At 38.8% G+C, this 27,365-nt stretch overlaps 1 protein-coding gene across 8 annotated transcripts in view; it reads right to left on the bottom strand.

Annotated features, from left to right (window-relative positions):
* The window catches only part of hectd4 (HECT domain E3 ubiquitin protein ligase 4), an 87,496-nt gene that overhangs the window by 33,716 nt on the left and 26,415 nt on the right, over positions 1–27,365 (bottom strand). For all 8 annotated transcript variants that reach the window (XM_081714171.1, XM_035530083.2, XM_035530085.2 and 5 more), the window contains 11 exons: positions 27,004–27,208; positions 26,239–26,358; positions 19,063–19,167; positions 10,623–10,786; positions 10,277–10,522; positions 9,046–9,238; positions 8,722–8,826; positions 8,384–8,472; positions 7,237–7,406; positions 6,837–6,972; positions 6,402–6,546 (listed from right to left, as the gene is read on the bottom strand). In XM_081714171.1, coding sequence (XP_081570297.1) covers positions 6,402–6,546; positions 6,837–6,972; positions 7,237–7,406; positions 8,384–8,472; positions 8,722–8,826; positions 9,046–9,238; positions 10,277–10,522; positions 10,623–10,786; positions 19,063–19,167; positions 26,239–26,358; positions 27,004–27,208 — 1,678 coding nt within the window. The remainder of the gene's footprint in view (positions 1–6,401; positions 6,547–6,836; positions 6,973–7,236; positions 7,407–8,383; positions 8,473–8,721; positions 8,827–9,045; positions 9,239–10,276; positions 10,523–10,622; positions 10,787–19,062; positions 19,168–26,238; positions 26,359–27,003; positions 27,209–27,365) is intronic.

Here is a 27,365-nt window from a genome sequence, read left to right as displayed (position 1 = left end):
TACAAAATATTGAGCAAGAACAAACAGAAGTCAACAGGAAAATAAGAACCCTAATGCACCCCTCTCCAGGCACACAAGAGGCAGTTGTACATTACCACTTCTCACTCCCTGTGTGCCACTCTCATCATATTTAAAGTAACACCTGCCTCTTGGATCCTGCCCTAATAAGCTCATAATAATAATAATTAAAAAATGATATAATACACAAATGATAATAAACAAACAGTCATTTACACTTCATATTCCATTGTCCATACAAATGTCCCCGCTATCTGAGTTAGAAGATTTTCTTAATCACTCAGTCAGAGAAAGTCAAATCAAGGTAATATTATGAATCATCATCATCACAGCTGAATACAAATTTTTGTAATTGTTGTTCAAGGAGCTTTTACAGGTCTTGACCTTTACTCTTTTCATAAACCCTTGTCTATCTGGGATAAGATCCTCATTTCTTCCAGTAATCCAAAGATTCTGAGGTGCAGATCATCAACCACAAGTACGGCATCTTCAGGATTAAAATTGTGGTTAGCAGCTGAAGTGATGGTAGGAACTCTTTATCCTGCCTGTTCCAAAAATCTCCAGACATGCACTGAACTTGCCTCCATCTCTTATGGAGAGTATGATGTTCATCCATGTTGCACCTTCAGTATAGATTTAAAAACAACTCTCACAAAGCTGATCAACCTTTCCCAAGCGTCTCTGTAATGTGAGCCCGTAGGAGTATTAAAATTCCATTTAATGCCTTTCTGCAATAGTTCAAGAATATCTCTCATCCACTCTGCAACAGTCCTTTTCAACTCTAGATTAGCAGCCACAAATTTAGTCCTGTTGTATGAAGACATGGTAAATCTGCCATTCTGCCAAATCCATGCAGATAAACTACACACTTGGAGAGAAATCTTTGCTTTGTCACACTGGCATCAACAATTCAATATCTCCGATGTCTTGATAAAGTGGTTTCTTTCTTTCATTTTACCATGGGGACTCAACCTTCTTTAACGTTAAGATACAGCTCATGATTCATTTTAATTGAGTCCATGATGAATTTTGATTGATTAACTGTCACTGAATTCAGCTGCTCTTTTGCATTGCACTGGTTAAAACAGGTCTTCTGATTTCTAAATCTTCATCACCACCTGACGTCAAGACATTTGAGCCTTTAGGCCAATATTCCTGAGGTAACATCAGAAAGTGTGCAACCTGTGCAATCATGCGATCCCAAGCATGTCATCTCAACCAAGTAATTCCTTCACAAATTCAGCCTTTAAAATAATTGTTACCAAGATTCCTAGTGGATTGTAGATTAATCTAAGAAATGACAATACTTCTGCAGATTAGAGCTCATTGTTGAATTGTTCCTTGAACTTAAAATCATCCTCAGGTATAGCAAAAAACAACTTATGACTTGAAGAGCGTCCTTTTATTGTCTGTGCACTTTTGTAGTTCCAAAGTTAGCACAACTTGGTGATGTTGCCCCAAACAAGTGTACAACATCCTGTAGGTCACTCCTCCATTTCCTGATTGAAGTCTCCATCTGCCACCAAAGGAACCTTAGCAGATATCAATCCTCAGCTAGGACTAGCATCAGGTAAAACATTTCACCAATGTCTGTCTTCAAAACAATAGGCTCTTTCCAGAATCTAGCTAGCAAACCCCAGGCAAAATCAGGTCCCTGCAACAACTGTGCATTCAGTGAAGTTCCTTGAAATGAGGCAGTCAAATACTACTCTGATCATCTTTCTGAGGGTATGCAGCATCATGCATGATGTATCATATTTTGCCAAGATTTTGTTGCAGTTCTTCATCAGGAACTTTCTCAGAATGACCTTTATCAGTGATGGCGTTCATAAAAAGCAGTGTCAGCATGAAACAAAGAATGAAACAAATGTTTTTTTTTAAATCACTGTCTTTTTATTTGTAACAGATATTCAACATAAAAAAAATATCCATCCCCCTCCCATGAGACAAACATGTAAATGTAATACATAGCCAGACTTCCATAAAAGATAAATAATAATAATAATAATAATAATAATAATAATAAACACTGTAATTTTAAATTATTTGAAATCCAATTTGAAATGGCACATGACTTCTCTGATTCAGTGATGATGTTTGTGAAATAGGATGTTTCAATTTAAACAAGAGCATTCTTCTGGCCAAAAGAGGGAGCTGAAGGCCAACATGACAGATTCCTCCCAGAGAGAAGGGTGAATTGCCTGAATGTGAACAGCATGTCCAAAACGTGTAGCAGAGAAGCTGGGATGGGTCTATTCTGGAGTTGCAGTCTAACTGTAGACCAATGCAGAATATGTACAATTTTAAATTGTACAATACCATGCTTATTAATATGAAAGAGGAAAAAATTCCTCATATTTTGTGCCAAATTTCTTTTGAAATGGGCTCATCTCCCATTTAAGGAGGTCTAAAGGCATTGGTTTTAATATTGAGTAGTTTGTAAATTACACTTATAGTCTGCTTTTTACTGATTTATAGCTACAGATTCTAAAGAGTCTAACAGAGTTGTGGGAGGGCCTAACAGAAAGATACAAAATCCAATACCTATTCAAGGCTAAAGTCCCATACCTATAAAAGTGTGATCTGGAAAAATCACTTATCTGTACTAACTGTTCAAAGAATGCAAAACTACAGTCAATACTGAGAGCAGACAGTGATACCACACCCCTTTTATACCAGAGAGTAAAGGCATCATCCATCACTGATGGAACAAATATTTGATTGCAGGTGGCACTACCTGTGAGATACTCCTAACGGAAAAAAAGATCTCCTAAACCGATTCCAGATTGAATTTGACCAAAGTGAATGATAATGAATGATTACTTCCCACAGTTTAGGCCATCTAAGACGATCCTACTGCTGAGATATACTGTTCAAAGTCACTGACATTTCTGTGTAATGAGGACTGGAAGACACTAAAAATCACTGTCTAATCCAGCTACCTCTAAATCTCACTCTGTTTAATCCAGCCACTCATAAATTAATCTGCAACTCTGTATGATTCTCTCTTGGCCCATAGTGCATAGAAGAATGTTTGTTCCTCTTCCTGAAAGACTTAATTTATTCATCAGACCCACTCTGCTGAACTCCCTTGATCTAAAATGTATGGGTTTCCACAAACCTCAGACCATTTTTGGACTTCACCTTTACTGGAACAACTGTTACGTTTACTTTCCTGCTCATCAGCTCCAGTAAGACCACCTGTTTGTACTGCAATGACAGAACTGGATTCAGCCTTTTCAGTTTGCTCCTCCTCAGTGCTCTTTCCATTTTGTTAAATATGAAACATGCATGGGTGACTGGAACAACATACTTAAACTCCTCTTACAATCCTTACATATACAACTTAGTTTTGCCCTATACACAAACAACTAAAGGAGATGCAATTTTCTTTTAAAAAGGTAATTCCATCGCTATGAGCTCTTCTTTCCAATAAAGAGCATAAGTGCATGACTTTAACATTACAGATACTCCTTGTCAAATCTAGATTTCTCCTTTCGTTTAAGCTCCTTCTGGAGTTTTTCCTTCCAGTATGTCAACTGTTATAGCAAAGCTATTTCTTTTTGGCCAAACCTGGATCTTAAACATTGCTTTAATGCCCTCTTTAATAGATGGAACCTCTTCACAAATATCTCCACAAATAGAGTCAATTCAAATTGACTCCATGAAGTGTACAGTATCAGTAAATGTTGATGTCCAGTGGATCCTCTCCTGCATCTCACAGGTCACCCTCCTTCATTTATCTGTCAACCTATAAGGAACCTCTATCACCATAAGCAGGCATGTGTTGTTCCTAAATCCCTAATCAGCTAGTTTTAAAATTAAACATTAAAATAAAGATGCAAACTTCAGAATTAGTTGAAGAGAATAGCTGGTCCCGTATTTTATTGCAAATCAACGCCATCAAGAATTACTGAGGCGCCCTCATGAGAATGTCTAACAATCACATAAAGAACCCACTTTTGCTACATTTTTTCAGAATTGATTGTTTTTACCTCACCTTCTTTTATATATTAGTGTTTACATTTCCCATCATTACATCCAAACCATACAACATTGAATATCAGTTTGCATATATTGACTATCTACACCAGATGTGACCCATTAGCACTACATTCTAAGATTATTAATATGTCTAATTCAATGTTTAAACCTTTTTCCTGTAAATACTCATTTTATTACCTCACATGTACGACTCAGTACTGAACGTCTTTGATGGCATTGCTATACCTTCTCAAAAGGAGACTAAGCTTGTAGTGCCTTTACATCTTAAAGGCCACAGTGACAATCACTTGTCATGTATGGACCTTCTGCAGATGGGCTGAAGCAATTGTCTGATCATTTCCTGAAGTGTTCTTCCAGAAGTGCCTTTGCTATGAAATATCCTCTGTCTGCACCCATTTGTTGACAACTTCTAACAAGCTTTCTTGGCTACTCCAAGAGCTCCACGAAGAGCAGGGAGTCAGTTGTCTGTTTTAGTCTCAATCATTTATTTGAAAGCCCTCATAAAGGCATGATACTGCAGAGGATCTCCATCAAATATGTGAATATCTTGGTTTTGTCAGAAATGATAGAGAGCTGCTTTGACCTCATACAAGCAATTCAATTTGTTTTTCCTTTATAGTTAAATTCATAGTTATCATGAACACCTGGAGCAAATGTATTTGAATGAGTAGGTAATGAGGGAAAGTGACACTTTGTATTTTGATGCCTCCTGCTGCTAAACACCAGCAAGACGAAGGTGCTGGTGTGGGCCTTCTGCTGAAATATAATTTTAATCATTTTCCACAAACGTTCTAGGTGCAAGTTGATCTGCATCTACATTCAGTAAAAGGTGTTTACCATTTCCTATGCATTTGCGCCATCACTTTGCTGAGTGAGACACAGTGCTTGACAATAATTATTTTGGACAGTACAATCTTTAGTTTAGACATCAATGCTGCTATTTCTGTTTCCAGTTCTAGCTGCTCCTTTTGCTTTCTCATTTGCTCTTCATTTTCTTCTAGAGCAGGTTTTTTTTTTTTTAGCAGCTCCTGATGAGCTGTAAGTGCAGCAACTTCAGTTTTGGCTTTTAAGCATGCAGAGGATGTATAGCTATAATTTTATGATTTACTAGAAACTGGACTGTGATCCGTAGCATTTGTTTAAAATGCCATTTAGCCTAATGTCATAAAGGAGGTTAACAATTTTTGGTCTAAATATTATTGATTTTGATCATGAGACGATTGCTTGTTCTTTTCTAAACTGTGAAGCTTTTCCAAAGTGTCCATGGAGTCTTCATTCCTTTAGAGTATCCCAGTTTTACATCCTCAATATAACCTTGGATATAAAAACTAACACTTAGAAATCATGGATAGTGTTTCTCCTTGGGTAGTAATAAAAGCATTAATATTTCATGCAAAGTGTTTGCATACTTAAATCCTTAAGTCAGAATGTTCAACTGAATATGTACTTAAATATAATCTTAATTCATCAGCTCTTTCAAACCTATATCATTATATCGTCAACATTGCAAAGCATGTAACTTAAAGCACCATTTCATATTCAGAGTGATCACTCAGACAATCAACACAGACTTAGCACCACCTCTATGCAGTCTCAATTACTTAAGCAGCAGTAATAACTCAGCGATGTACAGACTTCACAGCACTAGGAGCAGCAGCACAAATTTCAAAGTATATCCATAAAATAAGAATTCCATATAACACCTTTGCTGCACTGATTAAAGCATTGCTCGACCGTTTATTCAACTGACTGATATGACTCGGAATTAAAATTATCATCACGTGTCATTTCCATTTCCATCCGTTTCCATGTGGTTCAATGCATGCTTAAGTTTTCTGTTGACAATGAATTAGTAAATTTAATCAAAATCGCTGAGTGGCTAAGAAAGGAAGTACTGCCTGACATGTCTTGCCCAAAAAGATCCAACAGACTGCATGAATTTGTTAATTTATTTAGTCCATAAGAGAGTCATGGCTCCGTCTTCTTTTACACGAAACATCAAATAAGGACCAACAGTGATCAACATAAAAATAAGACTGCCTAACAAACTCCCTCTACAACATTTAAATTGACAATATATTTAAACATACCTGGTTTTTACATCTAGGCCTTTCCTGATCCTGTTCAATAGTCAATTTTCACACCCTAAATATGGTCATTTCTTATTTGATCATACAGATTTAAGGCAAACGTAACACAGATCTGAACAGGCACAGACCTTTTCTGTTGGTACATAATTTAAACCAATTTATTCTAACATGAGCACACTTCATTTTATATTAGTAGGCTCCATCAAGATATTTTCCAGATGATTAGCTCTTATTGGAAAATTAGACATAGTAAACTATTCAATAAAATGTAAAGGTAAAGGTACTCACTGCTTGGTTGGGTGTGGTCCCTATAAAGGCAAAGAGCTGTCCCAGCAAAACGCTGTATGTTGGTTTGTCTCGGCTGTCTTCAATGGCTAGAGACTGCAGCAATGTAAATGAGCTGCTTCTGTGACTGGTGGGATGATGCCGCCTCCTACAGAATAAGGGACATTGTTAACTGAATTGTCACATTGTGTACTGATCTGAACAAACTGCACATCACATTTTCTTTGATCTCACTTTGACTCTCCCTTTATGTCTTCACCGAGTTTCCATTCTTTTCCACTGAATTTCCTATGTCTTTACCATCAACTTTCGACTAACTTAGAAAACTATAACTAAATATCTTAATGTCAGTGAAGCTTACTGACCAAATTTTATTTTTCACTGTTTTTTTGCTGCAGTTAGGAAATCCCATGTCTATAGAAAGTAATGTCATCTCACCGCTGTGTTCCATGTGTGAACTCCATGTCTTGGTTTGCTATCATTTCAAGGTCAGATGGAGCAGACATACTACGCAGGAAAACTGGCTGCTTCACCAAAGGAACCATGGTCTTGGTGTCAGATACTGACTTACATGCTGAAAATGACAGACACCAGTTGATTATTTGCATATGTACGTGTACAAATGCATGGGAGTTCAATTCACCTGTGTGCAAATATGCAATAGATGTGTATCAGAATAATTTAATTAGATGTGCATGAGAATAAGTTTCCCTGTGTGTTATTACACACAGTGCTTGTAACTGGCAACATTCCTGCAATGGTATGTGATTCTGAGTTGTACAGAGCAAGTGTGAATTTTTTTTGAGTGCTTGTATATTTGTATGTACAAGTTAACTACCTGGTGTGCCTGTAGGGGTTGTGGTGAGGCTCCTACAGTGCGGGGCAATTGTGACATGTAGCAGTAGCTCTGAGCGATTCATTAGGCTCTTCACTAGGGCTTTGGTTTTGGCTAGAGGGACAGCACTTCTAGACTGCTGCATAGAACTGACCTCCTGAAAAAATTTCTCCCTGCAACACACACACACACACACACAACGTTTTAATATGGTTACTACTTGTTCACATCCACAGCATAGGTTTTCAAGCAAGTGTCAATGTTATAGTATCTAAGTTAGAAAAAGAGACATCTATTTGGGACAAGTGTGTGTCTTACTGCTGAGAAAACAGTCTTGGTTCCTAGAGGTCTGCTAGCTTGCAAGCTATTCTGATTCCAAATCACAACATCCATTGCCTAGTTTTCTTGGTGCTTTAGCAATAGTTAAAGTCCATGCACTTGCACATTTACCTGACAGTTTTATCCAAAGTGACTTACAATTCTGACTGAACACAACTTGAGCAATCAAGGGTTAAGGAATTTGGCATTGATGAGGCTAAAACTGGCAACCTTCTGATTACTAGTCAAGTACCTTAACCACTGAGCCTTCAGTAATTTATGCATACTTTAAAAATAGGGAGTCAGTAGTATAAAAAAAGATACTTATACTACTGTTACTAAAATATTAGAATATAAGAATGTACAATAATGTTTTGCCATCCAAAATCTTTGATGGCAGTGACTGGGAAAGCTGACATGGTTAAACAAAAAAAAACAAAACAAAACAAACAAACAAAAAAAAGGACTGATCTTTTATTATTAACCACCTATTTTTGAATATCTCCTATTGCTTTCTAGTGTTTTACATTTAACAAATGTTAACTCTAACTGAAAAATAGACATCTGATATCCATCACCTTTTGGCAAGTGAATAATATATATTGTTTAATATTTGTCTCCTGCATGTGGGACAAAAATCTTGCCAACTGAAATAATGAGAAAAATGAAAGCATAGCCAATACATATTATGGTGTCAGATTAATTCAGCCATTAGATTATCAAACACATCACAACCATGTTCCATCACTGGCAGAAGAAAGCAGACTTAAATTTAAATATAACAAGAAATCTACAAGATTTAAAAGATGTGAATGTACAGACTAAATCTTACCGCAGTGCCATCACTGCATTCTCTAGGTCACTCCAGTCTAATGGAATCTCCTTCAGAGAACAAAGAAGTTCAAGTTCCTTTATTTTGCTCTAAAAAGAGAGACAAAAATGTACACTCTGAATGTTAATCAACTTGGCCACCTTTTTAATTGTTAACTGCGAAATAGTGTTACTCTACTGTTAAACCAACAAACTATTCAGGTGAGCACTCTAGATATGTTAGATTTTTCATCATTATAAGAAAACATTTTGGGTAACTCAAACTGGATAAAAGTTCATATGGAAACAATAAAATGTCCATTACAAGCATGACTGATTGACATGCTACCCCCTCATTACCTCAAAGAAGTGGTAATCATGAAAAAAGGGTGTGTTGTTCTCTAGTTTGCCCTGTTGAGCTTCACCAACTTCACTCTGCCACTTCTGTTCTAGCTCAGCCACACTCTTGAAACACACACACACACACACACACACACACACACACACACACACACACACACACACACACACACACACACACAGAGAGAGAGAAAGAAAAGAACCACAATTACAATTAATAATAAATAATTACATATAAATAATTGCAGTAAATAATGACAAAATAAACAATTACAAAAGAAAAATGCCAACAGACCACCATAAGCACACATACTCTATGCATACCTGTAGCTGTCTTTCCATAGCATTGATTTTCTTGAAGGTCTCAACCATGATCTTGCATAGCAAATCATGCTCCTCTCTATGCTCATCTCGGTACTGAAAATTTACCAGAGACTGCAGTGCATCTATTAGACCCAAGTGCTTTATGACACATGACACGATCACCTCTTCCATTATGTCTGGCTGTATTACCTCTCTAGAAAAGGGACAGAAGGAAGCAATTAAGAAAAGAGTTTAAGTATTTAAAGGCACAAGAAAGATCTATAGTAAGGTAGTATTGGATGGAATATGTAATTGGAACAAACACGAAAATTCTACAACAATTTGATATTTCCATGTCCATATTTGACAGTGATACCAGAATACTGGTATAAACAGCAACCGTATTTGACAATGACACCAGAACACTGGTAAATATTTGGGCAGTGGTAGCCAAGTTGCCACTGTTGGGCCCATGAGCAAGGCCCTTAACCCCCAACTGTACTCGGTCATAATTGTAAGTCGCTTTGGAAATAAGTGTAAGCTAAATGCCATAAATGTAAATACAGCAGTAAAAATAGCAGTGTAGTTTTTCTCCAAGGTTCTTAGAGAAACCTTGGAGAAACAGGAGAAGGTGCTTCTGAAGTTCTAAGAATGGAAACATTTTAATGTTATGTTCCCACTTAGAGTGGAGAACAGAGCACTGTTGGAGATATACACACACATTTTATATATATATATATATATATATATATATATATATATATATATATATATATATATATATATATATATACATACATATACACACACATACATACACACATATACATACATATATACATAGATATTATATATATACATACATACATATTTTATATATATATATACACATACATACATATTTTATATATACATATTTTATATATATATATACATATTTTATATATATATATATATATATATATATATATATATATATATATATATATATATACACATACATACACACACACTCACACACACTATACATACACACACACACACACACACACACTATACACACACTACACATACAAACACACTATACATATACACACACACATACACACTATACATATACACACACACACACACGCACAAAACTGTTACCAATTATTATTATTATTTTTTTTACATTAACAGGTTAAAAAAACAATGAATTACAGTTAAAAACCTTTCAGTCTTCGCAGCCGTCTTTATGTTATACACTCACTTGATGCTGGGTCGAAATTGAGGACGCGCTCTGCCAGAGAGTTCCCTTAGGCGGCCCATTATGCCTGGTGGAAGACGAATGCGTGGCAAGTCACAGTACACGCCAGGAATTTGTCCTGGCGTGGGGATGAGAACATCTGTGGGGTAGGTGAACTCCCGGTCCTCCTCAATGGTGAGTGGAAGGGGAGAGGGAGAGGGCGTGAGAGCAGGAGAGATGGCACCGTTTGCTTCCACCTGCCATTGGCATCTGAAAGTGAGAGGAGCCATGAAAGAATAGGCATCAATTTTAATTTTTTAAGGATCATATTTATTAACTGAGAAACGGGTCACATCCCAAATCAGGTCACCTCTGCAAAAGTTTGGAGCAGAGCAGATCATGACAAGCTTCTTCCTCTCGTGTAATCTCAGGACCATTGTAGAGAATGCGCAACATGGAGCAGGCCAGAACAGACAGGCCCAAAGCCAGATCAGCCAGAAAGGGCAGACCCCCAGAGACATCCTCTGAAGACTCCTGGAACACACAGCCATATAAGTAGGTAGTCAATATTAGAATTATTCACCTCATCTGCAAGCAGAAGAATAAAATAATGGTAATGTTTTAAAAAGCATGACCATTTAATGCCATCTAAAAGGCACAGAAATAAAAGTACCAAATAACATTAAAGTTACACTGCCTGGCGAAAAAAAAAAGGTAACACGTTCTAATATTTTGTTAGACCACCTTTAGCTTTGACTATGGCATGCATTCGCTGTGGCATCGTTTCCACAAGCTTCTGCAATGTCACATTTATTTCTGTCCAGAGTTGCATTAATTTTTCCCCCAAAATCTTGCATTGATGAGAAATTTGGACCACTGCGCAGTCTTCTCCAGCACATCCCAAAGATTCTCAATGGGGTTCAGGTCTGGACTCTGTGGTGGCCAATCCATGTGTGAAAACAATGTCTCATGCTCCCTGAACCACTCTTTCACAATTTGAGCCTGATGAATCCTGGTATTGTCATCCTGGAATATGCTTGTGCCATCAGGGAAGAAAAAAAATCCATTGATGGAATAACCTGGTCGTTCAGTATATTCAGGTTGTCAGTTGACCTCATTGTTTGGGCACATAACTTTGCTGAACCTAGACCTGACCAACTGGAGCAACCCCAGATCATAGCACTGCCCCCACAGGCTTGTACGGTAGGCACTAGGCATGATGGGTGCATCACTTCAGCCGCCTCTCTTCTTACCCTGATGTGCCCATCACTCGAACAGGGTAAATCTGGACTCATCAGACCACATGACCTTCTTCCATTGCTCCAGAGTCCAATCTTTATTCTCCCTAGCAAACTGAAGCAGTTTTTGCCGGTTAGCCTCACAGACAAAAGGTTTTCTTAAGGCTACACAGCTGTTTAGTCCCAATCGCTTGGGTTCCCTTCGCATTGTGTGGAAATGTTCTTAATTTCACTATTAAACATATCCCTGAGTTCTACTGTGGTTAACATCTTTGACACAACCACAGGTTGTTTAACAAATGAGAAGCTACTCACTGCATCAGTTAGGGTTAAATAACTTGTTGCCAGCTGAAACAATCACCCATGCAGTAATTATCCAAATAGGAGGCTCTTACCTATATGCTTAGTTAAATCCAAGTGGTGATCTTTTTTTTTTTTTTTGGCCAGGCAGTGTATAATACACTTAAACTAAATGCAAAAAAAAAATTAAGCATTTGACTTCCTAGTTAACAAAAACACATCTATATATAGCAATTGTTGCTACATTTATTGAACAATAAACACTCGATGTCTTAAGATGTCAGCAAAACCAAACAAAAAATGATAGACACAATGCCTGCATTCTACCATTCAAAACTTTGAAGTCATATTCAAATCTACTGTAAAGCTAAGCAGGTAAGAGTATCACATTATAAAACAAAACAAAACAAAACAAAAAGCAGTTCCTAATGAATCTGTGATATTTACATTGTATTTGTTATTTGTAAAGGCTGTTCTTTTTTATTTTGGTATATATGGTATATATTGGGTGATAGCTAGACTTCATGCAGCTAAAAGGGTGGACAACAAATATATGTGATTTCCATGCAAGAACAACATGGAACAGTCTAACGATTGCAGGCAAAACAACATTCTGTGCCTCTTGGAACATTTGGGGAGATTAACCTGCTGCTGAAGGTGCTCGTCATCTTAACAAGCTGGTGGTGGAGAGAATGAGAGGTGTTATTTAGAAAGATCACTAACTTGGAAAGCATCCTCCTTTCCACCATTGACCTAAGTACCTAAGTAGGTCCAGCTGAATTCCATCTCCTATGACAGAGCTGGCTTTCTTGACAAGTTGTTCAGTTTTTGAGTGTCTCTCACTTCTTGACCACACCACTGTGTAGAACATGACACAGGATACCACTGACCAAACATCTGCAGAACCTTGTTGCAGACATTGAAAGAAAGTAGTCACTGCAGTAAGTAGAGATGACTGTAGCCCTTCATGTAAAGGGCCTCTAGGTTCTTGGTCCTCTCCAGCCAGTTCCACACTTCCCTTCTGTTGATCTTACATTTTTTTCTGGACCCTTTTAATCCCCATTTGTTCCCACTCTGAGTGCTATCAAATGTCATTAATGAAAGCCTTTAGGTCTCTAGTAATCCAGGGTTTATTATTTGGGAAACAATGCACTGTGTGGGTGGGGATGACATTATCCACACAGAAGTTAACATAACTTGTGATGTATTCTGTCAGCTCATCTATGTCCTTATCTATGTCCATGTGGTTCAGTTAGAACCTCCCAGTCCATAGCTTTGAAATGGCCTCTCAGAGCCTCAGGTACATCATGTGAGCATCTACTGAATGTCTTGAGGGTAGCAAGCTGCTGCTGAACTAGATTACTGGGGGGAGAGGTGGAGGTCATAAAGAGTGGAGCTGTATGTGTCCTTAATGTTGGAATACATTAAATCCAGGATTTTACTGACCCTGGATGGACAGTCAACAAACATGAACTTGAGTGCAACATGTAACACTACCGATCATTATATTATCAACTATGTACTAATAATGGACAAGCTTGAGAACCCAGACACCGCTACCCATGACCGAAGATGATCACAACAGTTGTTTCATATTTCCTTCACTAGATGAAAGAGATTAGAATCTCTGACCGACAACAATGCAATATACACTATACCTTTGGAAAGATAATACTGGCTTTCATTTACATCAGTGATACACTTATCTCTTCAGCTAGATTCAGCAATCCAGTGTTAAAGACCAATAAAAATGAGTATACAAGTTTACTCATCTAAGTTTATGGACTACTATGAAACAAAACAAATCCTAAATTTATAGGCCAGTAATGGATTGTTTTTCATGACTGTCAAATATTTAGTGTTAGTATAAATCTATTTTTACATGTTATTAAACCACACAGCTCGCAACATTTATCTGAAGCCCTGGGTTTAATTGGTTAAATTGCCATCTGTTTCATTTTGAGGCTTGCCATCTTTGCAGGACAGTAATGTCTGTAAGTTTTTTTTCCATGCTTGTCACCGCATTCATCTTTATTCTTTTGTGGTTTACAGCAGTTAAACAGATTTGTTTTATGTGATGGGCTGAAACTAAGCACCACAATGTGAGTACTAACAATGATACTGGAAAAGCAAGCTCTTTTAAAAGTGTCATGAAATTGTATTACCCTTATCTTTGAAACAAATCAAAAATGAGGAAATTTACAGCTGTGAGGCAATTTTACAAAACTATGCCAGCTACATTACTGAAATTATAATTTAGTAGCTGAAAATCATAGTATTTGAAAGATACTGACAGAGACAGTCTCTTTTACTTTGTAGCAAAGACACTGCCTTATTGGCTTTTGGTGTGACTTTGTATATTGGGGGCACAGTTAGTTCTGCCCCTGTGAAGAGTTTGCCTTGGGCATATGTTTAACTTGCACATACATGTTTGTCTTTTTCTGCCAAGTTCTACTGTGGACATAATTAAATAACTGTTTTTTTAGTTTCTGGTCATTATGTTTCTGTTGGAAAACAAAGGTTTGTAAAAAAAAAAGTGTGTAAAGTTGGTAAAATACAGCTTTGAAACTTCTGTACTTAATTGACCTTAATGATAATTAAGGTACTGCCTATGTCTCTGGATTACTCTCTGCCTGTTCCCTATTGGATCCTGCTACCTGTGGATATTATTTTGTATGTACATGGACTATGCCTTTGAACAGCTCCAGTTCTCTATGAAATTGCACCCATTATACTGCACGAGTCCCGTCTCTGTTCGTGTCCAGAAGCTGGATTCAAATTGAAGCGTTTCAATTCTTTAAACACCTGCTGGGCTTGGGTGGACCAGCAGAACTGACCCGACGCCTTCCTGGTCAACGTGATCAGTGGGGCTGCAACTGTGCTAAAGTTCCTAACGAACCTGCGGTAAAAATTCATGAAGCCCAGGAAACATTGGACCAGACGCACCGAGGTGGGTCTAGGCCAGTTCTCTACAGCCTGCATCTTGGTGGGGTCCATGCACAACTTATTGTGGGAGATGACAAATCCCAAAAAGGTGATAGTACAGGCATGGAACACTGACTTCTCCAGCTTGATGAAGAGGTGGTTCTCGAGCAGAACCTGGAGGACCCGCCTAACATGGGTGACGTTCATCTACCGTTTGGCTGTATATTAGGATGTCGTCTAAGTAGACGAACACATATCTATCAAGGGCCTCCCTTAGGACCTTGTTAATGTACCGCTGGAAGACGGCAGATGCGTTCATCAACCCAAATGGCAAGACCAGGTATTCGTTGTGATGAACGCCATCTTCCATTCGTGTCCCTCTTGGATTCTCACTAGGTTGTAAGCTCTGCGCAGGTCCAATTGGTAAAACTGGAGGCCTGCTGCAGTGCCTCAAATGCTGAGGTCATGAGAGGCAATGGATAATGGTCCTTAACAGTCACCTTGTTAAGGCCCCGGTAGTCTATTCTTCACGACAAAAAACAAAACAAAAAAAACAACAACTAAAAAACCCTGCGCCAGCCGGGGAAGCAGATGGCCGGATGAATCCTAGGGCTAAGGCTTCCTGGATATATTCTTCCATTCGCCTGACGTTCGAGCCCCGAAAGGGAGAACAAGCGGCCTCTAGGGGGACTGGAGCCCAGGAGGAGGTTTATGGCCATATCATATGGCCGGGGGGCAATAGTTGGGCCTTCTGTCTGCTAAATGCCTCCCTAAGGTCCCAGTATTCCTGGGGAACTCGATACAGGTCTAGACCGTCGGGATTGTGATCAGCCCCAGACGGGGGTTTGGGTGGCTGCAGGCAGGAGGCCTGACATGTTGAATCCCAAGACAGCACCAACTGGCTCAGCCAGTCTACCTGAGGATTGTGTTACTGAAGCCAGGGGTACCCCAAAATCAGCTGCAAGATGGAAGCATGGATAATGCACAGTACAATGTGTTCGGTGTGTGCACCAACTTGCAACGTGACTGGTCTGAGGACTAACAACTGCTGGCTCGAGGGACCAGCCATCAATGGCAGCAAATGGGTTTGTCCAGTGGGACCAGCGGCAGGGCTAACTTGTTGGCCAACCCAGCGTTGAGAGAGTTGCCTGCTGCTCCAGAGTCTACAAATGCCTGGAGACGTGTTTGAGACGTTCCCCAAGCCATTGTGGTGCTGAGGAACAACCCTTGAGCTCAGGGAGGACTGGTTGAGTCTGTCAGAGGTCCTCCCTTCCCTGACAAACGTTGTCTTTTCCCTGGAGCTAAGGAAAAGCTGGGTGGAGATGATCCGAGCTTCCGCAGTACAGACACCTCTCTTCCCGCATATGAACGTGGCACTCACTCCAGGAAAGGCGGGTGTGTCTGAGCTGCATTGGCTGGGATCCGGACTCCCCCTGCTTGTCAGGCACATGAACAGGGCGCGAGCGCCTCGACTGATCTCTGGTCCCCGTGTTCAGTGCCTCTGCCACATGCGATTGTCAAAACGCAATACCAGATCAATCAGGTTGTCGAGAGAGGCGGGAGTATCACGGTGGACCAGTTCGTCTTTAAGCTCCTCGCTTAGGCCCTGGTGGAAAGCGACCATCAGCGCTGTGGGGTTCCATCCACTCTTGGCTGCCACAGTGCGGAATTCAATTCACGTAATCAGCCACTGCTCTTTTTCCCTGAGATATATTAGAGAGATGGGAAACCGTCTCCTCTACAGTGACTGGATGGTCGACAGTCTGCTTAAGGGCAGCAGCAAACTCTGCTGCAGTGGAACAGACGTCAGAGCCCGCCCAGTCAGAAGGGAGATTATGTATGCCACCTTTGCTTGCTCTGTGGGGAACCGAGGTGGCTGCTGCTGCTCAAAAGCCAGTGAGCATTGAAGGGGGAACCTCACCAGCATAGCGCTCAGGGGCAGGGAGCAACAGCTCTGAACATGAGGTGGGCAGGATTTGGGCTGGCTCTGCTGCTGCTGCCACAGCCCCAACTGCCTCCTGACTAGGGGCAGCCGGAGGCACTGGTGTTTGTGCCAGGAGGTCTGTTCATGTCAATCAACTGATTAGTCAGAGTCACCTTTACCTGTTCCAGATCTAACTGTTGAGCTGGGTCCATGGCTGGGTCTTTCTGTAAGGTGGGCTCAAACCCAGGTCAGCTAGGTGATGACACCAACAGCCTACTGGGTGAGCAACCATGCTCTAATGATGGTGGGCCTGTGTGCAGAACAGTTAGATCTTGGATCAGGTAAAACAAAAGGAAAAACTAAACACCATGCCGAGCGTGGGAAAAAGAGAACAAAGGACAACACGGGAAGAATGGCAACCCCGGTGCACTGGGGAAAACCAAACTAAAACTTCCCAAACAAAACCAGAAAACGGGGTGGAACTTTAATGACTAAGGGAAGCCTCGGGAGAGAGACAGACTCAAGAGGGTAAAACTGGAGAGGGGACATGTAAAAACACCGACACCCTCACAGGGAAGAAATGATGTTTAACACAAGGGCTCACAGACCTCAATACCTGAAGTTACCAGCTAGGAGCTTGGCTCAAAACTTTAGCAAAGACCCAGCACTGAATGACTAGGTCACTGGGCTTTTATAGATCTAGCCCAGCTGTTGGGCATCAAGCCTGATTAGTAGTGTGGTTGACTCGAGGCCTCCCTCTGGTGGCCAGAGGGCGCCTTGGCCTGGTGCCAACCCTTACAATTGTAGTGTCCATTAGCGAGGAGAATGGGCCCCGCCTTTGAGTCTTGGTTCCTCTCAAGGTTTCTTCCTCATGCTCTAGGGGGGTTTTCCTTGCCACTGTCATGTTTGGCTTGCTCACTGGGGGCTTGGACTCGGACATGTGTAAAGCTGCTTTGTGACAATGGCTGTTGTAAAAAGCGCTATATAAATAAATGACTGGACTAAACGATATTAAGCTCACTGCTAATAGGCTAAAATGTTATACTGGGGAATATACTGTAATACTGCAAATAAATAATATGCCTTCTCTTGTGCACAAATGTTTATTTAGACTTACAAAATTTCACACAGGAAGCATTACAAACTTTTTCCAGCAGGAAGCATTTGTGATGGAAACATCGTAGTCTACCCTAGAAGCCGCTGAGCCATCACTCTGCTTCCAGATCATAACTACACCCAAACAACTCCACATAAACTTCAGCTAAAGTAAGCCTCTTCCATTCCATTGTGTCCAAAAGTATTGGTGATCAAATTACTAAAAATATCCATGACTGCATCAGTTTCACCAAACAGTGTTACAAGTACGCGCTACAGCTTATCCGGCTAGCACGTACCAGAGGTCTATTGATTTGCACGTTGGTCACTCCCTTACTCAGCGGATGACCATACAAGGCAAATGAGCTGTCTACAGTGTCAGCAGAGTGACCACCACTTCTTTAACCAGCTGTCACCCGCTCCAGGTGCATCTGGTAAACACTTTTGCTAACATGCACAATTTGATGTCTAATGCACTATTAGGCCTCTTTTCCCTCGTAACACTTTTTAATACCTCATTAACATGTATTGTCTGGTAACTAAAGGCTTGAGTATTTTGTGTTAGGTTACAGAGGAAATGAAGCAAGGATATAAAGAACTTTACTTACATTCTATACACTATTTAAACATCACACGGTTGCTTTGGCGGTAAATAAATTTATGACAAAATCTGAAGTTCTCATTTTAAAAAATCCTTTTAAAAGGGAGTTGTGCAATCACTGTATAAACAACAAAGAAAAACAGTGTACTCAGTGTGGGATTTCTGACAAAGGGTTGGTTGCATGTGGACGGCTGATAACTAGCATGCTGGTAGTTACACTAGTTCTAAGACATGTGTGGCTGAATGGACTGTATTTTAAGCATATTTGATGCTATGAAGTGATTCATTTTAGTATGCCAGAATGGCTAAGGGGAGCAGGTGGAGAATGAGGTTTTAATAAGTGCATTTATTCGTTATTCATCCATTATGTACTTGTAAAGTGCTATAATTAACAAAGAAGGTGACAGAAATAAAGTGTATTATTATTTTTATGAATACAAATTGTCAATTTTGCCAAGCTGATTCTGTAAAAGCTTAAAAACAAATCAAAATGATAGTATACAAGATTAACTTCAGTCCAGAAATGTTTAACCAAAAAAAAAAAAAAAAAGAAAAGAAAGAAAAGGAGAGCGAGAGACTGCCATGTTCCAGGTAATTTATGGCTAAGTTTGGAACTATCCAAAGACGGTAAAACTTGCCATCAAGTCAAAGAACGTAACAACATAAGTAAACTTTCTTTGTTTTGAGACCAATGCTACCACCTAGTAAAATGTAAAAACATGCTTGCCTGTGCTCGGACAGTGCAGGAGAAACCCCACATGGCTTTGTCCGGAGTATTGTGCTCACGGCCACTTCTCATCTCAAAGGAGAATGTCACCGTGTCTCCTTCCACCTGGATGACAACAAAAAGATGCGACAGTGATTATGTATGTTCGGAAAGTAGACTTTGATTGATGTATTCTGCACTTAAAACTTGCTGTTTGATTTCAGGTCAAGTTCACATTTAAACGTGAATTTATTTATTTATTGTTGTCTAGAGCATATAAACGAATGATTTGAATATACTTTCCCATTTGTATACTTTACTCAATGCATGTGAACTTCTCTTCACATAACGTTGTGCATGATTAGGCAACATAATAAACAAACAACCACAATCAATACCCCCCCCACACACATTTCTAAGTTCTTTTGTGTATTCAATTTTAAAAAATATAAGAAATTTGACTAAATGACCAAGTGCCAGACTCAAAACACTTGACTGTAATGGCACTATGCCAAACAAAATGTGCAGCATTGTATTTAATTCCTATTCATACAGTTAGAGTGGCGATTATTAATGCTGCACTAAATACATCTATACCCAGTCCAATCAAAATCGATGTAACCGAGACCCTAATTATTAAAGACCCATACCTAGAAATGACTGACTAGCCCCAGTTATGAGACCAATTGTATAACGAAAACTCAACTGTAAACATTTTTAAGTTTCATCAATACAGGAACTAATTGCTTGCATTGAGTTAAAGACTTCAATAATAAACCACAAAAGAACAGCAACATTGTATCAACAGTCTATATTTATTTATAGTTTCTTACTCTAATGCCTAAATTTGCATTTCTTATGGCAACTGTTTGTGGCATTCTGAGATCCTGCTCTATTACTGCAGTTGTAAAGTCTGCCATCATGTTCACGCCGAACAAACAAAAAATACGACTTTTAAATACATTTGTTAGCTAAATTGTGCATGTGGAGAATTTGTTGAGGACTTGCATGTGTAAACAAAGAGAAAAGAGAAAAGATTACCCTATCCACTTCAGATTCTTCAGAATACTACCAGACAGGTTTAAATTAGTACTTTTTCAGAGTGGTTTTCTATTATGGATTGTTAATATGCAAATGAGGACAGTGGCACAATATAACATGCAAATAAATACACTTGTAATCCACATTTATGCACGACAAAACATTACTGCGGCACTAGTGATAGGTCGTAGGAATTTGGCCATAAATCTCTTCCAAGAAAAGTAGACAAAAAACAAACATTACAGAGGTCAGAGCTAAAGGCTTTAGTTATTAAAACCAGTAATCATGAAGGTCTTTGAACGTCTGGTCCTAGCAGAGCTAACAGGTTTGTTGATGTGGTCAACTTGGCCCTGCACCTCATGCTACAGCTTTTCAACAGTCCTGGAACCTACGCTAGAGTTCTGGTTGTGGACTTCAGTTCAGCTGTCAGCACCATAGTGCCAAAGATGCTGCAGGTGGACTGTGGATTTCCTCGCAAACAGGAGACAGCAGGTGCGGCTAGGTAAACACACATCAGATCCCTGAACCATCGGTGCTGGAGTACTATAAGGTCATGCTTCCTCACCCCTATACCAATGACTGTGTCTCTAAGGAACCAGCTGCAAGATCCTGAATTTTGCAGATGACACTACTGGGCCTCACTGAGTCTGAGTACAGACTACAAATTATTCCCCTGATGAAGCTTTGACCTGGTTGTGCAAAAAAGCCATAAACAGCATAGCTATCAAGATGGCCTGCCTTTCTGAACCTCAACCCCCTCTCCTTAGGAGTCATAAATTCATGGATGGGAAGGCGAAAAGCTTACCAGTCTGTTTATATTTCAAGACACTGTGACCATAAATTCCAAGACTTAAATCTCTCTCAGGACAACCAACTTTTCTCACCCCATAGATTCACAAAGTAACAACTTGGCATTTAATCTACTATGATGTAAAATGATAATCAACCAGTAAGATATGGTTATTTTAATATAATCTCCAAATTGTGATGTTTGCTCCTGTTATTTTATAAATATCTGCTGTCACATTATTCTGTTCATTAGTTGTTCCTTTTTAATTTGCAATATTCACCCAGATTAATGACCTCGTGCATGTTTTAAACAAATTGTTACTCACTCCTAGTTGTGCTTACCAGAAATCCTATATGCACCAATTAGACAATATCGTGAAGTTAGTCGTAACTACTAGAAATTAGGGAAGTAATTAAATCAATTATCCATTTGCTCTGCTCCTCCCAGGGTTTGTTCACAAACCTAATTCGAAGACCAGGAGGCACAATTGGGTATTAATGTATGATTTGCTTGGTTTGTTGTACTATATTTTAATTTTTACCAATTTCATATTGTTCATGTGTATTCGTCGGAATTTGTCCATCATGTCTTATACTGAGCAAACCCATCTGGTTAAGACTGGTGTTTCAATACACTACCAGAAACAAACCAATTATTTGGAAATGTCTGCCAGAGGAGGCCTAAATGGCTCTCCTTCAAGACAGCTCTGAAGACCCAATCCCAATCAGTTTGGAATCAATAGTAACCAAATAACAAAATAAGGTTAACTCTCTCCTCTTGTCTGTGATGCAGCCTGTGATATGTGCCACAAAGGCTGGCCCTTGTTCCTCTGAGCTGCCTTTTAGAGTACAAGTATGCTTGCATCACAAATTTTGTTTGATAAGTTTGCTTTGTTGTTCTTGTTTGGTCGATATGTAGACTATCCAGTTGGTCAGTTCCAGAGGCTGGTTAAAACAGTTTCCTTTCTCTTTAGTTTTTTTAATCCCAATTAGCTAACTCATCCACCACAGATCACCTGCATTAAATTCTAAATTCTAGTCAATGTTTGTCATGCATGTTTTTCATACCTATTCAATTAATATCCCTTGGATTCGTCTGTGAGTCGAGAATGATATTCTAATGTTTAGTAGATGAGACAGACAATCACGCATCAAATTAGTGACTTTCATGAGTTGAGGCTGAACTATTAATCTTTAATAATTAAAAAAAAAAAAGTCCCTATTAATCAGGGTGGTGCCCTTATTAATTTTATCTGTTGTAACTGACAATCCATTAAAACCGCTACACTTTCTACCACACAAGCGTGATAATAAGAAGAAGCCAATATATGAAGTCAATATCAAGAAGCCAATCCTGACTTTTTTTTTCTTTTTTTTTTTTTACATTTTTGCATATTTTATTGAATCATTAGCAAGCAACAAAGAGGCTATGAATAAACTCCCAGAACCCGTATCTTCATAGCAGTAAGGTTGAGCAGGTTCTAGTGAAGACCACAGGTGAAAATGTTTATTTAAGAGCAGACACCAAGCCTAGGCAGAGTCTGTACCATCATGCATGAGTTATGACTGCAGAGACAGGAGAGGATCACACAGTAGGGTGTCCGCGCATGACTCAGGAGTTCATGTCACTGCTAGCTCATGAAATGTTAGCTGACAAAGTACATAAACCTACAAAACTACTCAGGACTATTGAATTCTCTCAGAGCAATTTCTCATCATGTTTATTGGTAGACACATCAAATTAAATGTATAAACAAATATACTTTTAGGGAATCACCTTTTGCACACTAGGAAAGTAATAATCTGTTCTATGTTCTATTTTCAAAACTCTTTTTGCTTTACACATATGATGAGGTTCACTGAGTGCACTGTAAAGGTTAGGGAAAGTAGCAAATGGCAAATTACTTAGTTTTACCTGGTTTATATTTTTCCTCTATGTAAACCGAACAATTTTGTGTTTGCCATTCGTATCAACAACCACTTAGCATCGCTACACCAGATTTGTAAAAATAACTTTTAATGACTCAGTTCACAAACAGATGTTCAGCACTGTAGTGAATTTTGTACTTTTAAAAAATTGTTAGTTACAGATGTTAAATTTAATCTGGGCACCACCCTGATTAACACGGAAAATTAAACAAATTTAATTTAAATTAGACTAATTCAGTCTCAACTCATGAAAGTCGCCAATTTGATACGTGATTATTTCTCGCCTACCAAACATTATATCATTGGCTCACAGACGTAATAACTAAGGTATGTTTATCGAATAAGCCGAGATAAGAAAACATGCACCACAATCAGTGACTAAGATTATATTAATGATCAGAAGTGGCTAGTTCAGTAGAATCATTATAATAGACTAACAATGTAAACATGCTAAAGTTAATACAAACAATTTGTGGTGGATACAGGTAACTAGATAAGCTAATAACTTTTTTACAAATACAAATTTGAGAAACAAACTAAACAGAGTGATTTACGCAATCTATTGGAGGAATCAACAGGTAATCTACTTATCGATCAAGACCAACAAACGAAACTGAATCAACAAATTTGTAATAAAAATATGCCTACAGTCGAATAGGAGGATCAGGAGAGAAAGCCATTGTGAACTGAAGTGGGGAACAAATTAAGAGTTATGAGGCTGTGTCACAGGTGAGGTTAAAAAATGAACTAATCTAATTTGATTAATAAACACTAAAGCCAACAATGGTATCAACTGGTAACATCTGAAGGAAATGTCAGCCCTTACGACTCACTGGCGAACAGTCTCGAGCTACATGAGTGTGTTCTGTTGGATCACCCAGAGAGTGCGGCGAGTGCAAGGGAGAGTCCATTTGACTTCAGGCATCAGGCCAGCATGATCAGTCTTTCATCCAAATGCCTGAATGGCAGGGAGAGTAGCATCCTTCCTGTGAAATTGTCCAATGACTGAAACGGTCCACTGTTCCTTGTAGTTCTTGACATTTGGTGATGTGGAGACCAGGGTTATTATACCAAAGTACTGGACCTTCGGGTCTGTATTGGACCCCAAGGTATTGGACCCCTGGGTCTAGTGAAAGTCACATAGGGCTTTGCAGGCAGACCTTTTCCGAAATTAGTGTGTGTTCTTTATCGGCAGTCTATTGGAATTCCGGGCTCGATCAGACGGGTTTGTTCAACAAGAGCCATGATGGGTCAATTAAGATGAATATACAATAGCGAAAAGAAATTAATAAGATAACAATAAAAGAAACAACGGTATCCAATTAAAATATGGTAAACAAAAACAATCCAGTATTGTTAGCTGCTTTTCCAGAAGTTATTGACTTGTTCAAGAAACGATAAAAAATAATAATAATAAAAAAAAAAAAAAAAAAAAAAGTGTCTTCGCCGAAGTTTGGGTTTTTTTGCCCCCCTTCTTTGTTTCAGCCGCAGTTTACACCTCATACCCAAAAGAAGAACTCCTCTCCTCACCTCTCAACTCCACTCACCAACCCAACTTCTCCACAGTACTCCACTGAGGGGGAAGAACTTATCAGATATCTTTTGGAAGAAATGAGGCCTGCCTAGGTCATGCATATTCACTAACTTCTGTTCATGATTGGGAGAAAAGAATTTAAGAGATATAGGGATACAGGAATACATAGGGTCCACCACTAATCAATTATAAAGAAAATAAAGCAATAAAGGGATAATAATAATAATGCAAATCAAAGTTTCCTATCCATTTCTACGTCCTGGTCTTAGAATGAGAGCAGCGCATTTAGATAATAAGTTTTATTACTTTCCTGGTTTCTAGATGTTACAGACTACTAACTTTAATATACTACCTAATTGGTTCATATAGGATTTTTGGTAAACACAACTAGGAGTGAGTAACAATTAGTTTACAATATGCATGAGGTTAAGCAGTATACAGATGAGGTAATAGGAGTGAATAATACAAATTAATGAAGGACAAGTAATGAAGAGAATAATGCGACATTAGCTAATTATATACAACAGGAGCACACATCACAAATTGGAAATTATATTAAAATCACCATTACTGGTTGATTATTTAACATCATACATTAAATGGTAAGTTGTTACTTTGTGAATATGTGGGTTGAGCAAAGTTACTTGCCCTGGTAGGAATTTGAGCTTAATATAATTTATGGTCTTCCTTACTATACCCAGGCTCTCACCTTACCATCCATCAGTTTATGAACCTAGGAAAGGAAGGGGCTGAGGGACCAGGCCATCTTCATAACTGGGCCAATTATGGCTTTGTTGCTAAACCTCCGGACACCAGCATATCCCAGGTCTAGTCTGTGGCCCAGAGGTGGAAGAGAGCCCCCCTTTTGACCAGGTTAGAACTTCATCTGGGAATCATTTTTTCACTACAGCACATAATCATTTCTGTATTTTAGAAAATGTTTTATTTAAAACCCAGAACATAATTTGGTTCTTAAATACACAATTTAGTTTTGACAGATACAGAAATTTAAGCAATAAAAATGATGATTTTTTAAAAATAGAAATCAATTAGTTGTTCATTTTAAGAGACTTGTCATATTGTCTTTTGTATATTTACTACTGATCTCTAATAAAGTATTTCTTATCCGATTACTCGATTGAGTATTTGATAATTTTAGCAATCTTGTATTCTATCCTAGTTTCTACTTTGGAGTCACTCAAGTTTCTGGGCACCACCACATCCAGGGACCTGAAGTGGGTGAGGAATATGGTCTCCAACAACGACAGAGCAGAGCAGAGGATGTTCTTTCTGAGACAGCTGAAGAAAATTCAACCTGCTACAGAGCAGGTTGAATGAGCCAAACTCCACTGAATGTTGAGGACTGCAGAGAGGATCTTTGGATTTAGTTTGCCAATGCTTCAGGACATCTACAACAGTGGGGTGATGAAGTACACCAGCAAAATAATAGCTGACCTCTCTCATCCTGGAAATCACCTCTTCCAGCCATGACCCTCTCTTACAAGATTCAGGGCTATCAAAACCAGCACAACCAGAAATACCAATAGCCTTTTCCAAGACCTGTAGGGCTCATCTACCACAGTGGGCACTTTAAACTTTAAACCTTAAAAGTAACCTCCGATACTGTATACAGTATACTGTATACATGTGTGCACTTACCAAAACAAATCCCTTGCATGTGTAACATGTGTACTTGGTGAAATAAAATGATGCTAATTCTGACTCATCGATCACTAGCAGTTAAAATAATTTGCATGCACATTCATTAGAAACTGGTAATTAGAGTGCAGAGATTTGACTTTGTTCTACTCCATTTTTTGAAAAATAATTGGGATTTTAAATAAAGCACATAAGAATGAGTTACTTATGCATCTTTTAGAGTCCAAAGAGTTTATTTCTCTTACCTTGACTAGGTCTTTTGGCCAGCCAGTACCCAGGACGCTGCGGCTGCCATACCCCAGAGTGTTGCCTCCATACTCTGTCACTTTGCGACTGTTTGTGTTAGGCCCAGCATATATAACAAGCTTCAAGTACAAAAGAGAGAAAGGAGAGCACACTTTAAACAGTAAATATTACACTAAAACCATTTTCATACATTCAGCCTATTAATAAAATGCATATTTTTATTTCAGTACAAATTAAAAACTAATTAGCAAGAAAAGTGTTTTAAGTTTCAAGTTTGGTTTATTTGTCACATACATAGTCATACACAGTATAACTCGCAGTGAAATGGTTGAGAGTGCTCTGTCCAAACTGAGGAAAATAAAACAGGGGTGCATAGAGAAATATAGATATTCTATATATGTGAAATATATATATGCAAAGAGAAATATATATATTCTATGTACAAAATATATCAACAATGTATGTACAATATATGTATATTATGATTATATACACAATATACAATGTATATAGTTGTGTATATATGTACACAATGTACAGAATGTACAGATCCATTTTGTAGAATAACATTTACAGTTGTGTTACAAGGTAATTGAATATATATATACGTATATATACACACACAGTTATGTTACATGGTGGTGGTGGTGCCCACATGAAATTAAGTGCCTCATGAAATTATGCTATTAATATTATCATATGATTAAAGAAAGTTAATTAAAACATGACATTGAGTGTGTGCCATACATAACTATTATAGCTACCTTATCATAGTCATACTGAGAAGAGCAGCGAGGATCAAAACGCAGATAAAGACAGCGAGCGCCAGGGATATGGACAGTCTCTTTAAATTTGTAGTTGTCCCGTACTGGATGGACAGTCTCAACAGTTTTTCCAGCAGCCCATGGTGCAGGGATCTTAAGACCGGTCAGGAACCCTGGCTCTTCCCTTTCATCAAGAATCCGGAAACTGAGGGATAGGTTTGTATTATACGTTGGTTTTACATATGCTGGCCACCAAAAACAGTAAATACATTTTTGGGGGATTTTTTTCTGTTCAATCAGGAGGCCCTGATCACTGCAGGAGGTTCTCGGCAGCAGCCTAGGCAGAACTTTGCAATAGTCTG

The sequence above is a fragment of the Electrophorus electricus genome, chromosome 5 (assembly GCF_041902795.1).
Source record: "Electrophorus electricus isolate QZ-2024a chromosome 5, ASM4190279v1, whole genome shotgun sequence".
NCBI lineage: Eukaryota > Metazoa > Chordata > Actinopteri > Gymnotiformes > Gymnotidae > Electrophorus > Electrophorus electricus.
The sequence above is the reverse complement of the archived record's forward strand: the minus strand, read 5'-3'. Positions and strand labels throughout refer to the sequence as shown.